This window comes from Mobula hypostoma, chromosome 10 (assembly GCF_963921235.1).
Source record: "Mobula hypostoma chromosome 10, sMobHyp1.1, whole genome shotgun sequence".
In the NCBI taxonomy this organism is placed as follows: Eukaryota; Metazoa; Chordata; class Chondrichthyes; order Myliobatiformes; family Myliobatidae; genus Mobula; species Mobula hypostoma.
In genome coordinates, this window is record NC_086106.1 from 18,205,326 (window position 1) to 18,218,930 (window position 13,605).

Sequence of the window (13,605 nt, forward strand, 5' to 3'; positions counted from 1 at the left end):
GTGAGAGATGATATAAGATCTAAGGAGCAGAATGTTGAATCCATCTGGGTAGAGATTAGGAACAGAAAAGGGAAAAAATCTCTGGTAAGGGTGTCTATCGGCCACTGAATAATAATATTACAGTGACACAGGCAATAAACTGAGAAATATCTGAGGCATGTAGGAATGGAACAGCAGTTATCATGGGGGACTTTAAATTGCATATAGATTGGGTGAATCAAGTTGGTCGAGGCAGTCTTGAGGAAGATTTCATAGAATGCATCCATGATGGCTTTCTTGAACAGCGTGTTATTGAACCTACAAGGGAACATGCTATCTTAGATCTGGTCCTGTGCAATGAGACAGGTAAAATTAGTGATCTTGTAGTTAGGAATCCTCTTGGAAAGAGTGATCACAGTATGATTGAATTTCTCATACAAATGCAGAGTGCAAAACCAGTGTATTATGCCTAAACAATGGAGACTACAATGGGATGAGGGAGGATTTGGCTAGTGTAGACTGGGAACACAGGCTGTATGGTGGGACAGTTGAGGAACAGTGGAAGACTTTCAAAGAGATTTTTCACGGTGCTCAACAAAAGTATATTCCAGTTAAATGCAAGGACAGTAAGGGTGGGGAGAGCCAGCCTTAGATTACTAATTAAATAAACAAAGGCATCAAGCTAAAAGTTCATGCATACAGTCACCAAGAGTAGTGGGGAACTGGAAGATTGGGAAAACTTTAAAAAGCAACAAAGTACCGCTAAACGAACAATAAAGAAAGGGAAGCTAAATTATGAAAATAAACTAGCCCATGATATAAAGACAGATAGTAGACGTTTTTATATTTATATAAAATGGAAAAAGGTGGCTAAAGTGAATGCAGGTCCCTTGGAGGTTGAGAAGGGGGAATTGATATTGGGTAATGAGGAAATGGCCAAGGCTTTGAATGGCTATTTTGTGTCAATCTTCATGGTGGAGGACACATCTAACATGTCAAAGAGAGATGTTATGGTGCAATGGGAGGTATAGACCTCGATACAATAGTTATCACTAATGAGGTAGTGCTGAGCAAACTTGTGGGCCTGAAGATCCCTGATGGAATGCATCCCAGGGTACTGAAAGAAATGGCATAAGTTATAGTAGAGGCTTTGATGATGATTTACCAAAATTCTCTGGAATCTGGGCAGGTACTGGCGGATTTGAAGACAGCGAATGTCATGCCATTGTTCAAAAAAGGAGGTAGGGAAAAGACAGGTGACTATAGGCCAGTTAGTTTAACATCTGTAGTTGGGAAAATGCTTGAAGCTATCATTAAAGAAGAAATAGAGAGGCATCTGGAGAAAAAAATGGATCCATCAGGCAGATGCAGCATGGATTCAGCAAAGGCAGGTCCTGTTTGACAAACTTACTGGAGTTCTTTGAGGATATAACAAACGCAGTGGATAGAGGGGAACAGATGGATGTTATTTACTTGGATTTCCAGAGGCGTTCAATAAGGTGCCACATAAAAGACTTATTCATAAGATAAGGATGCATAGAGTTGGAAGTGATGCATTAGCATGGATAGAGAATTGGTTAACTAATAGAAAGCAGAGAATTGGGATACATGGGTGTTACTCTGATAGTCAATCAGCGGTGAGCGGTGTACCGCAGGTGTTGGTGCTGGGCCCGCAACTGTTCACAATATGCATTAATGATCTGGAAGAGAGGAGCAAGTGTAGTGTATCTAAGTTTGCTGATGATACTAAATTGAGTGGAAAAACAAATTGTGCAGAAAATATGGAGAGTCTGCAGAGAGATATAGATAGGTTAAGTGAATGGGCAAGGGTCTGGTTGATGGAGTACAATGTTGGTAAATGCAAGGTGATCCATTTTGGAAGGGAAAATGAAAGAACAGATTATCATTTAAGCGGTAAAAAAATTGCAGCATGCTGCTGTGCAGAGGGACTTGGGAGTGCTTGTGCATGAATCACAGAAGGTTGGTTTGCAGGTGTAGCAGGCTATCATAAAGGCAAATAGAACGTTGGCCTTCATTGCTAGAGGAATTGAATTTAAAAGCAGCGGGGTTTATGCTGCAACTATACAGGTGAGGCCGCAGCTGGAGTACCGCAAGCAGTTCTGGTCTCCTTACTTCAGGAAGGATATATTGGCTTTGGAGGTTTATTCTAGAGATGAGGGGGTTAGACTATGAGGAGAGATTGAGTCGCCTGGGACTGTACTTGCTCGAATTCAGAAGAATAAGAGGTCTTATGGACACATATAAAATGATAAAAGGGATAGATAAGACAGAGGCAGGAAAGTTGTTTCCACTAAAAGGCAAGACTAGAACTAGAGGACATAGCCTCAAGATTTGGGGGAGTAGATTTAGGACGGAGATGAGGAGGAACTGCTTTTCCCAGAGAGTGGTGAATCTGTGGAATTCTCTACCCAATGAAGCAGTGGAGGCTGCCTCAGTAAATATATTTAAGACAAGGTTGGATAGATTTAGGGGAATTAAGGGTTATAGAGAAAAGGCAGGTAGGTGGCGAGTCCATGGCCAGATCAGCCATGATCTTATTGAATGGCAGAGCAGGCTCAGAGGCTCCTATATCTTATGTTCCTTCAACATTGTACATTGTGCTCTTGGTGTAATCTTTGCAGGACACTCAGTCCTAGGGAGAGTAGCAACAGTACTGAATTTCCTCGATTTGGAGACAATTTCTCTTACTGTGGACTGATGAACACTCAATCTTTAGAAATGCTTTTCTAGCCTTTACAAGCTTTAAACATCTCTACAATTCTTCTTCCAAGGTCCTCTGAAAGTTGTTTTGATCAAGGCATGGTATACATAAAGAGATCTTTCTTGTGAAGTGCAGGCTCTGTCAGTAACCTGACTTTGTGTCTCTTTTTTAAATGGCAGGGCACCTCTCCAATCTCAACTCATTGATTGGAACCCCTGACTTAGAGGCTCACATACTTTCTCGAAGCTAGACCCTGATTGTTTAAATGGTGTACTCGGTAATGATAAGAAGTACAATTGTTTGTGTTATTAGTTTAAGCAGATGGTGTTTGTCTATTATTGTAACTTAGATGATCAGACCACATTTTATGAGTAATTAATGCAGAAAGCCAGGTAAGTAAACCTCCAGGATTATCAGTTCATTTAAAGGGAAAATTAGAGTCAGGTGTTTCAATCAATGGGATGACAATCAGTTGTGCATGTGGGAACCCCTGCCCTATTTAAAGAACATAAACCTGAGTCTTCACTATCAAAGTCTGATCTTCACCATACAAGTTTTTGGAAGTGTGTCATGCTTTGATCAACAGAGATTCCTGAAAACCTCAGAAAAAAAGGTGTTGATGCTCACCAGGCTGGAAAAAGATACAAAACGGTTTCTAAAGAGATTGGGCTCCTCCAATCCACAGTCAGGCAGATGGTGTACAAATGGAGGAAATTCAACACCATTGTTACTCTCCCCAGGAGTGGTCAATCAACAAAAATCACTCCAAGAGCAAGGCGTGTAATATTCCAGGTCACAAAGAATCCCAGGGTAACATCTAAGGAGCTACAGGCCTCTCTTGCATTGGCTAATGTCAGTGTTCATGAGTCTACCATCAGGCAAACACTGAATAATATGGTGTGCATGACAGGATTGCAAGGAGAAAGCCACTACTCTCCAAGAACATTGCTGCCCCTCTAAAGTTTGCTGAAGACCACGTGGATAAGCCAGAAGGCTATTGGAAGAATGTTTTGTGGATGGATGAGTCAAAAATAGAACTTTTTGGCTTAAATGGGAAGTGTTACATTTGGTGAAAAGCAAACACTGCATTCCAGCAAAAGAACCTCATCCCATCTGTGAAACATGGTGGTGGTAGTGTCATGGTTTGGGCCTGCTTTGCTGCCTCCGAACCAGGACGGCTTGCCATTATTGATGGAACTATGAATTCTGAATTGTACCAGCAAATTCTACATGAAAATGTCAGAGCATCCGTTCATGAACTGAAGCTCAAGAGAACGTGGGTCATGCAGCAAGAAAACAACCCAACACACAAGTCAGTCTATCAAAGATTGGTTAAAGAGGAAGTTCTACAATTTGGAATGGCAGAGTCGAAGTTCTGACCTTAATTCTATAGAAATGTTGTTGAAGAACCTGAAGCACGTCATGCAAGGAAGCACACCAACATCCCAGAGTTGAAGCATTTTGTAAGGAGGAATGCCTAAAATTCCTCCAAGCCAATGTGCAGGGCTGATGAACAGTTATTGGAAATGTTTGGTTGAAGCCCTGGCGTGCCTTCAGGGGGCCGGATTTTCATGGCTCCGGAGGTGGGCTGAGTCAAGGCTGGTGCTGCCGATTGCTGTGTTGTGGGAGAACGAGGAAGATCGCAAGCAGCCGGCTTGCTGCTGGCTGTGTGCCCTGAGGCACAGAGCTGGGAAAAAGCGACACAATACTTTTAACGCCATAAATCAGCGAGTTGTTTTGTTATGTTTCCCCCCTCGACATGAAACGGGGACATCTTTTTTTTTCCCCTTATGAGAGAGAGCCTGTGGTATGTTGAATTATCGGGTGAATGAGTAGTCTTTGGGGTACTGCAAGTCTGTGCTTTGCTTTGCTTTGCTGCACGATAGAGTGCTTGGTGGGGTGTGCTGATGCTTTTTTTTTGCTGATGTTGCGGGGGGGTGGTTGTTGCCTTGCTGCTTGTGTGTGGGAGGGGCTTTGGGGTTTCATTCTTTGGGGCCCTCCTCTGTTTTCATGAATGTTTGTGAAGAAAAAGAACTTCAGGTTGTATATTGTATACATTTCTGTGACATTAAACTTAGCTATTGCTGAACAAGGGGGTCACACCAGTTACTGAAAGCAAAGGTTCACATGCTTTTTCTAACAAATACATGTAATATTTTATCATATTTCTCAATAAATAAATGAAAAAGTATGATGTTTTTTGAGTTATTTATTTCACTGAGTTCTCTTTATTTGGTTTTAGGAGTTGCGTAGAGATCTGATCACATTTTAGGTCATATTTATGCAGAAACAGAGAAAATTCTAAAGGGTTCACAAACTTTCTAGCACCACTGTAAATGGAGTAAAAGAAAGGCGATAGTAGATATTGGACCACTGGAAAATGGCGCTGGGGAGGTAGTAATGTGGGACAAAGAAATGGTGAATGAACTCAATAAGTACTTTGCATCAGTGGAAGACACTAACAGTATATCAGAAATTCAGCAGTATCAGGGGGCAGAATTGAATATAGTCGGTCTTACTAAGGAGAAGATACTTGGAAATGTCGCTCCACTTTTTAAAAGAGGTTAAAAAGCAGGAAATTATAGACTAGTTAGCCTGACTTCAGTGGTGGTAACACGATGGAGTCAGTTATTAAGGATGAGGTTTTGGAGTATTTGGAGGTACATGATAAAATAGACTAACATCAGTATGGTTTCCTTAAGGGGAAATCTTGCTTGGTAATGCTGTTGGAATTCTCTGAGGAAATAACATGCAGGATAGACAAAGGATTTGAGTCAATGGATGTTGTTTACCTGGATTTTTAGAACACTTTTGACAAGGTCAGGATCAGAATCAGATTTAATATCACCAGCATATGTCATAAAATTTGTTAACTTTGCAGCAGCAGTACAATGCAATACATGATAAATATAGAAAAATAATTTATTACAGTGAATGTATATATGATAGTTAAATTAAAAACAGGAATAATAAAAAGGTGAGGTAATGTTCATGGGTTCAATGTCCATTTAGAATTCGTATGGCAGAGAGGACAAAGCTGTTCTTGAATCGCTGAGTGTGTGCCTTCAGGCTTCTGTATCTCCTTCCTAACAGTAACAATGAGAAGGGGGCATGTCCTGAGTGATGTGGGTCCTTAATGGATGCCACCTTTCTGAGGAACCACTTCCTGAGGATGTCTTGGATGCTATGGAGGCTAATACCCGTGTTGAGCCAACATACAAGGCTACTTAAGGAGATCAGAGCCCATGGTATTACAGGAAAGATACTGGCATGGATAGAAGATTGATTGATTGCCAGGAGGCAACGAATGGGAATAAAGGAGACCTTTTCTGTTTGGCTGCTGGTGACCAGTGGTGTTCTGCAGCAGATGGTGTTGGAACAGCTTCTTTTCATGTTATATGTCAATGATTTGGAATGACAGTCTCCTTAGAACGTAGAAGACTGAGAGGAGATTTCTTAGCAGTATACAAAATTATGAAGGGTATAGATAGGGTACTGTAATTGCAAACAGACTTTTTCCACTGAGGTTGGGTGGGACTACAACCACAGGCCAAGTGCTAAGGGTGAAAAGTTTAAGGGGAACATGAGGGGAAACTTCTTCACGGCCAAGTGTTAAGGGTGAAAAGTTTAAGGGGAACATGAGGGGAAACTTCTTCACTCAGAGGGTCAAGAGAATGTGGAACAAGCTGCCAGCACAAGTGATGCACACAAGCTCAATTTCAATGTTTGAGCAAAGTTTGGATGAGTACATGGACGTGGATGGTAAGGGTATGGAGGGCTATGGTCCCGTTGCAGATCGAAGGGAGTAGGCAATTTAAACGGTTCAGCATGGACTAGATGGGCCAAAGGGCCTGTTTCTGTGCTGTGCTTTTCTATGACTCCATGGCAGAATCGATGCATTTGTGGCCAAGTTTGCGGACAATACAAACTTGGTGAAGTGGAGTGGCAGGTAGTGTTGAGGAAGCAGGGAGTCTGTAGAAAAACTTCATAAGATTGGGAGAATGGGCAAAGAAGTGGTAAATGGAGAGAAGTGTATGGTCATGCACTTTGTAGAAGGAAAAAAAGGTGTAGACTATTTTCTAAACAGGAAGCAAATTCAGAAATCAGAGGTGCAAGGGAACTTGTGAGTCCCTGTGCAGGATTCCCTAAATGATTAACTTGCAGGTTGAGTTGGTAGTAAGGAAGGAAATTGGAGAGTCCAGAGGAGGTTCATGAGAATGATCTTGGGTATGAAATGGTTAATGAATGAGGAGCGTTTGATAGCTCTGGGCTTGTACTTGCTGGAACTTAAAAGAACGAGGGGGGAATTTCATTGAAAACTATAGAATATTAAAAAGGATTACATGAAGAGGGTGATAATTAGTGGGGGAGTCTAGGAACAGAGGCCATAGCCTCAGGATATAAGGACGTCCTTTCCGAAAGAGATGAAGAGGAATTTCTTTAGCCGGAGGGTGGGGAATCTGAGTAATTCATTGTCATAGATGGCTGTGGAGGCCAAGTCATTGGATATATTTAAAGTAGTTTCCTATGTTCTTAATAAGTAAGGGTGTCAAAGGTTACAGAGAGAAGGTAGAAGAATGGGTTGAGAGGGATAATAAATCAGTCATTATGAAATGGTGGAGCAGACTCAATGGGCCGAATTGCCTAATTACATTCCTATGTCACATGGTCTTATGGACTGTAAGGATTTGCATAGATTGGGCCTGATTAGGGATAGTCAACATTGCTTTGCAGGTGGTAAGTTGCGTCTAACCAATCTTATAGAGTTTTTATGATGAGATTAGCAGGAAAGTTGATGAAAGAAAGGCAGTGGATGTTGTCTACATGGACTTCAGCAAGGTCTTTGACAATGTCCCCATGTGAGGTTGGTCAAGAAAGTTCAGGCACCTGGCATTCAGGATAAGGTAATAAATTGGATTCGACATTGACTTGGTGGGAGAATCCAGAGAGTGGTTGTAGATTGTGGTTGCCGCTCTGACTCAAGGCCTGTGACCAGTGGAGTGATATATATAATGTCACAAGTAACGGAGGCCACATCACCAATCCATGTGGATTACCATTGGTCATGGATCTCTAGCCAGGATGGAGATCTTTCCACCATCATTCTCTGTCTTTTATAGGCAAACCAATACTGAATCCAGCCTTCCAAGTTACTGTGGAATGCATGCATCTCAATCTTCTGTATCAGTCTACAATGAGGGACTTTGTCAAATGCCTTACCGAAGTCCATGTAGAAAACATCCCTGGCGTGATCCTCATCCAATCATATCTGTCATTTCCTCAAAAAGGACAACTGACCCTGCATTCACCTCTTGTGCTGGCAGCTCGTTCTACACTCACCACCCTCTGAATGAAGTTCCCCCTCATGTTCCCCTACTGCTATCATGTAAGACCTACTTTGGTTTGTCCTCCCAAAGTGCAACACCTTACACTTGTCTGCATTACATTTCATCTGCCATTTTCAGCCCATTTTTCCAGCTGGTCCAGATCCCCCTGCAAGCTTTGATCGTCTTCTTTGCTGTCCACTACACTCCCAATCTTGGTGTCATCTGAAAATTTGCTGATGTTGTTTACATTATCATCCAGATCACTGATGTACAGTAGATGACAAGTAACAGCAGACCCGGCACTGATCCCTGTGGCACACCACTAGTCACAGACTTCCAGTCAGAAAGGCAACTATCTACAACCACTCTCTGGCTTCTTCCATGAAGCCAATATCCAATACAATTTACTGCCTCATCTTGAATGCCAAGTGACTGAACCTTCTTGACCAACCTCCCATGTGGGACTTTGTCAAAGCAGTTACTGAAATCCATGCAGGTAACTTCTACTGCCTTGCCTTCAACTTTCTTGGTAACTTCCTTGAAAACCTCTAAAAGTTTGGTTAGATATGACCTACTACACACAAAGCTTTACTTACTATCCCTAATCAGTCGCTGTCTATCCATATATATCCGGTCCCTTTGAATACCTCCAATAACTTATCCACTATTGAGGTCAGGCTTACCGGCCTATAATTTCCTGTCTTATTTCTTAGAGCCTTTCTTAAACACCAGAAGAACATTAGCTATTTTTCAATCCTCTGGCACCTCACCTGTGGCTAAGGGTGTTTCAAACATCTCAGCTAGGGCCCCTGCAATTCCTGCACTAGTCTCCCAGGGGGTCCGCGGCAACACGGTGTCAAGCCCTGAGGATATATCTACCCTAATTTGCCTCAAGACAGCAAACACTTCCTCTTTAATCTGTACAGGGCCCATGACCTTGCTTTTTTATTGCCTCACATCTATAGAGTCTGTGTCTGTCTCCCGAGTAAATACAAATGCCAAAAATCCATAAGGTCTCCCCCATCTCTTTCAACTCCGCTCTCATTTTCCAGAGGACCAATTTTGATGTTGGGATCATTCACTTGGTAATTTCCTGGTTTGTTCTTTCTTAAACTAAGAATAACATTGGCTACTCTCCAGTCTTAAGGAAGCTCACCACAGCTGTACTCTCTAGCGTTTAGAAGAATGAGTGGTGATTTCATTGATACCTACTGAATACTCAAAGGCCTGGATAGAGTGGATGTGCAGAGGATGTTTTCAATTGTGGTAGTGTCTCTAGGATCAGAGAACACAGCCGCAGAATAGGATCTCTGATGAAGGATCTTGGCCTGACACGTCAACTGTACTCTTTTCCATAGATGCTACCTGGCCTGCTGAGTTCCTCCATTTTGTGTGTGTTGCACAGAATAGGATCTTCCTTTAAGGCAGAGATAAGGAGGAATTTCTTTAGCCAGAGGGTGGCAAATCTGTGGAATTCATTGCCATAATACGGCTGTGGAAGCCAAGTCATTGGGTATATTTAAAGCAGAGCTTGGTAGGCTCTTGATGGAGATGCTGGAAATGCTGGAGGAACTCAGCAAATCAGACAACATTTGTGGAAGTAAAGAGTCCAAAGGGCTGAGACCCTTTTAGTAAGAGCGTAAAAGGTGGGAGGATGAAGTTGAGAGGGAAAATAAATCAGCCATGATTGAATGGCGGAGTAGACTCGATGGGCCGAACGGCCTCACGCATCTCTTATGCCTTATGGTCTTAAAGAGGACATAAAGACCTCTATCAAGGTCCTGGCATTCTCCTGTCTTTCCCCTCAAAAACTTTTAATAGATTCTCTCAGATTTCTACAGATGCACAGTAGTTAGTAGTCAGAGAAGCAGCTGCTCTGTTCTTGACCCGCTGAACCTGCAGAGAGTGCTAAACATAGCCAATCCATCACAGATTTGTTAATTCCTTTCATCCAATCTGTGTTGCTTCAAGAAGACTCGTGAGGAAATCTAGGGTCATGCCACATTGACCATTCCTGATTGAATTCTTCGACTAATGACATAATCATTTTATTGCAGAGAGACTCATTGGAAGTTGGGAGCTTGGGGCTGTATTTAGTCTGTTTGATCTTTTATACTGTTTGACTGTTTGACTTTCCCCTTTAATACAGAGGGTGATTGTGTTTGGGTTTTCCCAAGAGCAAGTGATAACTATGGGAGATTTCAGGTTGTGCTGAATGGACAGTTACATTTGATCTGATTCTGTATTTCATTGAATTCAAGAATTTCTTCAGCAATTTGCTTTCCCCATTTGGTCACCTGCCCCCAATTCAAGGAACATGGGGGTGGAGGGGGGGGGGCGGAATGAGGAAAAGGGGGAGGGAGAAGGGGAGGGGGAGAGGCAGAGGCACAGACACAGGCAAACATAGAGACACAGACACAGAAAACACAAATATACAGACACAACACACAGGAGCCACACACACACACACAGACCACACACAAGCAGAGACATACACAGATGTGTCACACATTATCACTGACAAACACATTCATACATAAACATACTGATACATAGACACAAATGTACAAAAACAGGAGACGAATACACATGACACAGACCCCCAGGTTCACGTATACACTCACAATTGTGTTCACATATATCAAACGCACACCAACAGATAAACAGACACACAAGCATCGAGAGAATCCTGGACACACACCTATATATAAATGCACAGGGAGAGTGGAAGTGAAGGGCAAGGAAGAAGGTGGAGGGGGCAGAAGGAGCAGCTGGAAGGAGAGAGAGGGGGAGGGAGCATGCAAAGGGGGAAGATGGGGGAAGGGAGACAGCGGGCAGAGGGGAGATGGCAGGCAGAGAGATGGAGACGGAGGAGTGAGTGGGGAGGGAGGAGGCAGAGGAGCGATGGGGGAGGGAGGGGAGGAAGTGGAGGATACAGGCACAGGGGATACTACTCCAGAGTGTCCGTCATTGGAAGGAGACCGTTAACCCTGTGTGTCCCATAATGCAACCAGGGCCAAATGCAACTTCTTTTCTTGGCTTTTATTTATTGGAACTCAAAGAAAATTTTCACAACCACGAAAAATTTCATTCCACAAAGTTGGTCTTGAAACACTTCCTTGGCAGGAAAACAAATAAATCACCCCTTTTTAGCAGCAGGGGTTAAAAAAAAACATGACCAAGAATCTTTGGCAACTTGTTTTTTGGAACTGTTAAAAGTCTGTTCAAAACCTTCCCAAAAGGAGCATCAACCAATTTCCTTCATGCTTTCCATGTGAGGTCCAAATAGTCCCACTCCTCATGTTGGCCCACCAGAGTGGATTACTCAGTAACAATGTAGTGTGTTGGCTGCAGAGAAATACTGGGCTTGTTCATCCTCAGGTCAGTCCTAACAACCGCAAACTGCAGAGAGATGTGGGGGTGGGGGGGGGGAGAGAGAGAGAGGATGAACAAGGAGTTAGGTCTGTTGTAGTGCACACAGACAGGACACTCAGCACAAGATGAATCAGCTGCAGTTCAGCTCAGTCCACGGGTGAGAACCAGGTCTGGTGGGGGAAGACCAGACATCACCATCAGTCACCCAGGAACACTACTGTGGGAAGAGTGGTGAGGAGGGAGTGTTGTGTTATGGAAGGAGCAGTGAAGGAGCACCTTGCTGAGGGAGAGGTAGTAAGGGAGAACCACACAATGGGATAGGTGCTGAGGAGGGAAAAATCACACTGTGGGAGAGAAGTGAATGCCATGATGAGGGGTGGTGTGCCGCACTGAAGGAGTGCCGTGCTGTGGGAGGGGTGGTGAGGAGTGAACACCGCACTGAGGGAGGGGCGGTGAGGAGGGAGCACCTCACTGTGGAAAGGGCACTGAGCAGCTACGCAGAGGGAAGAGCAGTGAGGAGGGAGTTCTGTGCAGCAGGGCTGACGAGAAGAGAGCACTGTGCTGTAGGTGGAGCAGTAAGGAGAGAGCGCTGTTTATGCGGGAGGATCAGTGGGGAAAGAGCTTTGCATTGTTAGCACAGGTTAGTCAGAGGGACAACTGGAAGAGAGTGCCACACAGGTGGAGCTCTGACCTCTCCCAGACTGGGGTGTGAGAGTGAAACCCAAGGTCGTGACTGTAGGAAGGCAAAGGCATGTTCTCACTAACCAGCACTGCTCAACTGCGGTGTTAGCTGGACAGAAGGATCTTTCTGCGATGGGGAGACATGGGTGCTGAGGTTGGGAAGTTGTCTGAAGCAGGAGAGCAGGTCAGACAGACCTATCCAACCCTCAGCTGAGAGCAAAGGACAAAAGACTCCGTCTGTGGTTCGAACTGACCACAGTTCATAGGTGTTGGACACCATCAGTGACAAAGGAGAGCCTCACCTGCACTGACAAACAGGCTCCCAGATATGTGGACAACCACCACCCCCACTCCATCCCCAGCAGCCTGGACCAGGGCTTCAGGCAGCTTCTTACCTCAGGAATACAGGATAGAAGAGAGCTTCTTGGCAGCTTCTTGAGGAATTGCCAGCAGTGAATTCTGAATTTCCTGAGGGAAGCACTGGGACATATCCTTCAACAGCATCACCAAGGTGTTCTGACTTTCTGTATTAAATAAAGACAAACATTAGTACAGTGCATTTCTGATGGAGGTACACACTACACAATGTGTGATGGACACACAGAGTACTGGAATGACCGACGTGGGTACACACAGAACATGTGACTGACGTGGGTACACAGAGGCATGTGACTGACGCGGGTACATACTTAATGTGCGAATGAAGCTGACAATGATAGATAAGATGATACAAGCCAGAAGCTGAGAGGTTATAACAGTGTATGAGATTGTATTACCAAGGAATCTAGAATGTCTCATTGAGCACACGTCAGACACACAAAGTGAAGAGATGAGGTGATTATTGATACGGTGGACTGCATGGCCGAAGTACCATGATATGTATGACCGGCAGAGATTCACAGTGGTACACGTGATCCTCTGTTGTGTAGTACTGAGTTCCATGTCTTAAATGACTGGTGCACACAGAGGAATGTGGATGGGTAGGTCTGTGAATACCAAGTCCAGGCAGGTTGTAGATTTTCAGCCACATAAATAAAACACAAGTGTTCTTACCTTCTTTGAGCTGGTCTGTACCAATCACTTCAGCAAAAACAGTCAGTAACTGCTGCAAATGTTGAATAACCTAAAGATCAGCCAGGTAAATAAGAAGCAGGCCATTGAGTAAGCAATGAACAGCTTTCTTTACCCCCCTCCCTGTCCCATGACTTCACTTCACTGATCCATAAAGTTGGCAGAGGAAACAGTATTTCTAACAGACATGGTAGAGGCATTAAACTAGAGTCCACTTCATTCACTTTGCTCTGTTAGGTAGACATGCTTCCCACAACACACCCTTAGTTTAAGGTGGGAGGAGATATGAGAAAGATTTTGGGGCTCGCTGCCAGAGGAGCTGGTATCAGATAGAATTATTACATTTGGAAGCACTTAAACAGACATTACATATATGTCAGGCAGACAAGGGGACTGAATGCTTATAAATGGTACTAGCGTAGGTGGGCATAGAGTTGGTGTGGTGAGGCC

The 13,605-nt window shown here is 43.7% G+C and overlaps 1 protein-coding gene across 1 annotated transcript in view; it reads right to left on the bottom strand.

Annotated features, from left to right (window-relative positions):
* Positions 1 to 10,430: 10,430 nt before the first annotated feature.
* Positions 10,431 to 13,605, bottom strand: part of ipo4 (importin 4) — a 79,763-nt gene continuing 76,588 nt past the window's right edge. The window contains exons 29-31 of the mRNA XM_063060123.1: positions 13,138 to 13,207; positions 12,480 to 12,608; positions 10,431 to 11,430 (exon numbers count right to left, since the gene is read on the bottom strand). Of these exons, the coding sequence (XP_062916193.1) occupies positions 12,481 to 12,608; positions 13,138 to 13,207 (198 nt within the window). The 3' untranslated portion in view covers positions 10,431 to 11,430; position 12,480. The remainder of the gene's footprint in view (positions 11,431 to 12,479; positions 12,609 to 13,137; positions 13,208 to 13,605) is intronic.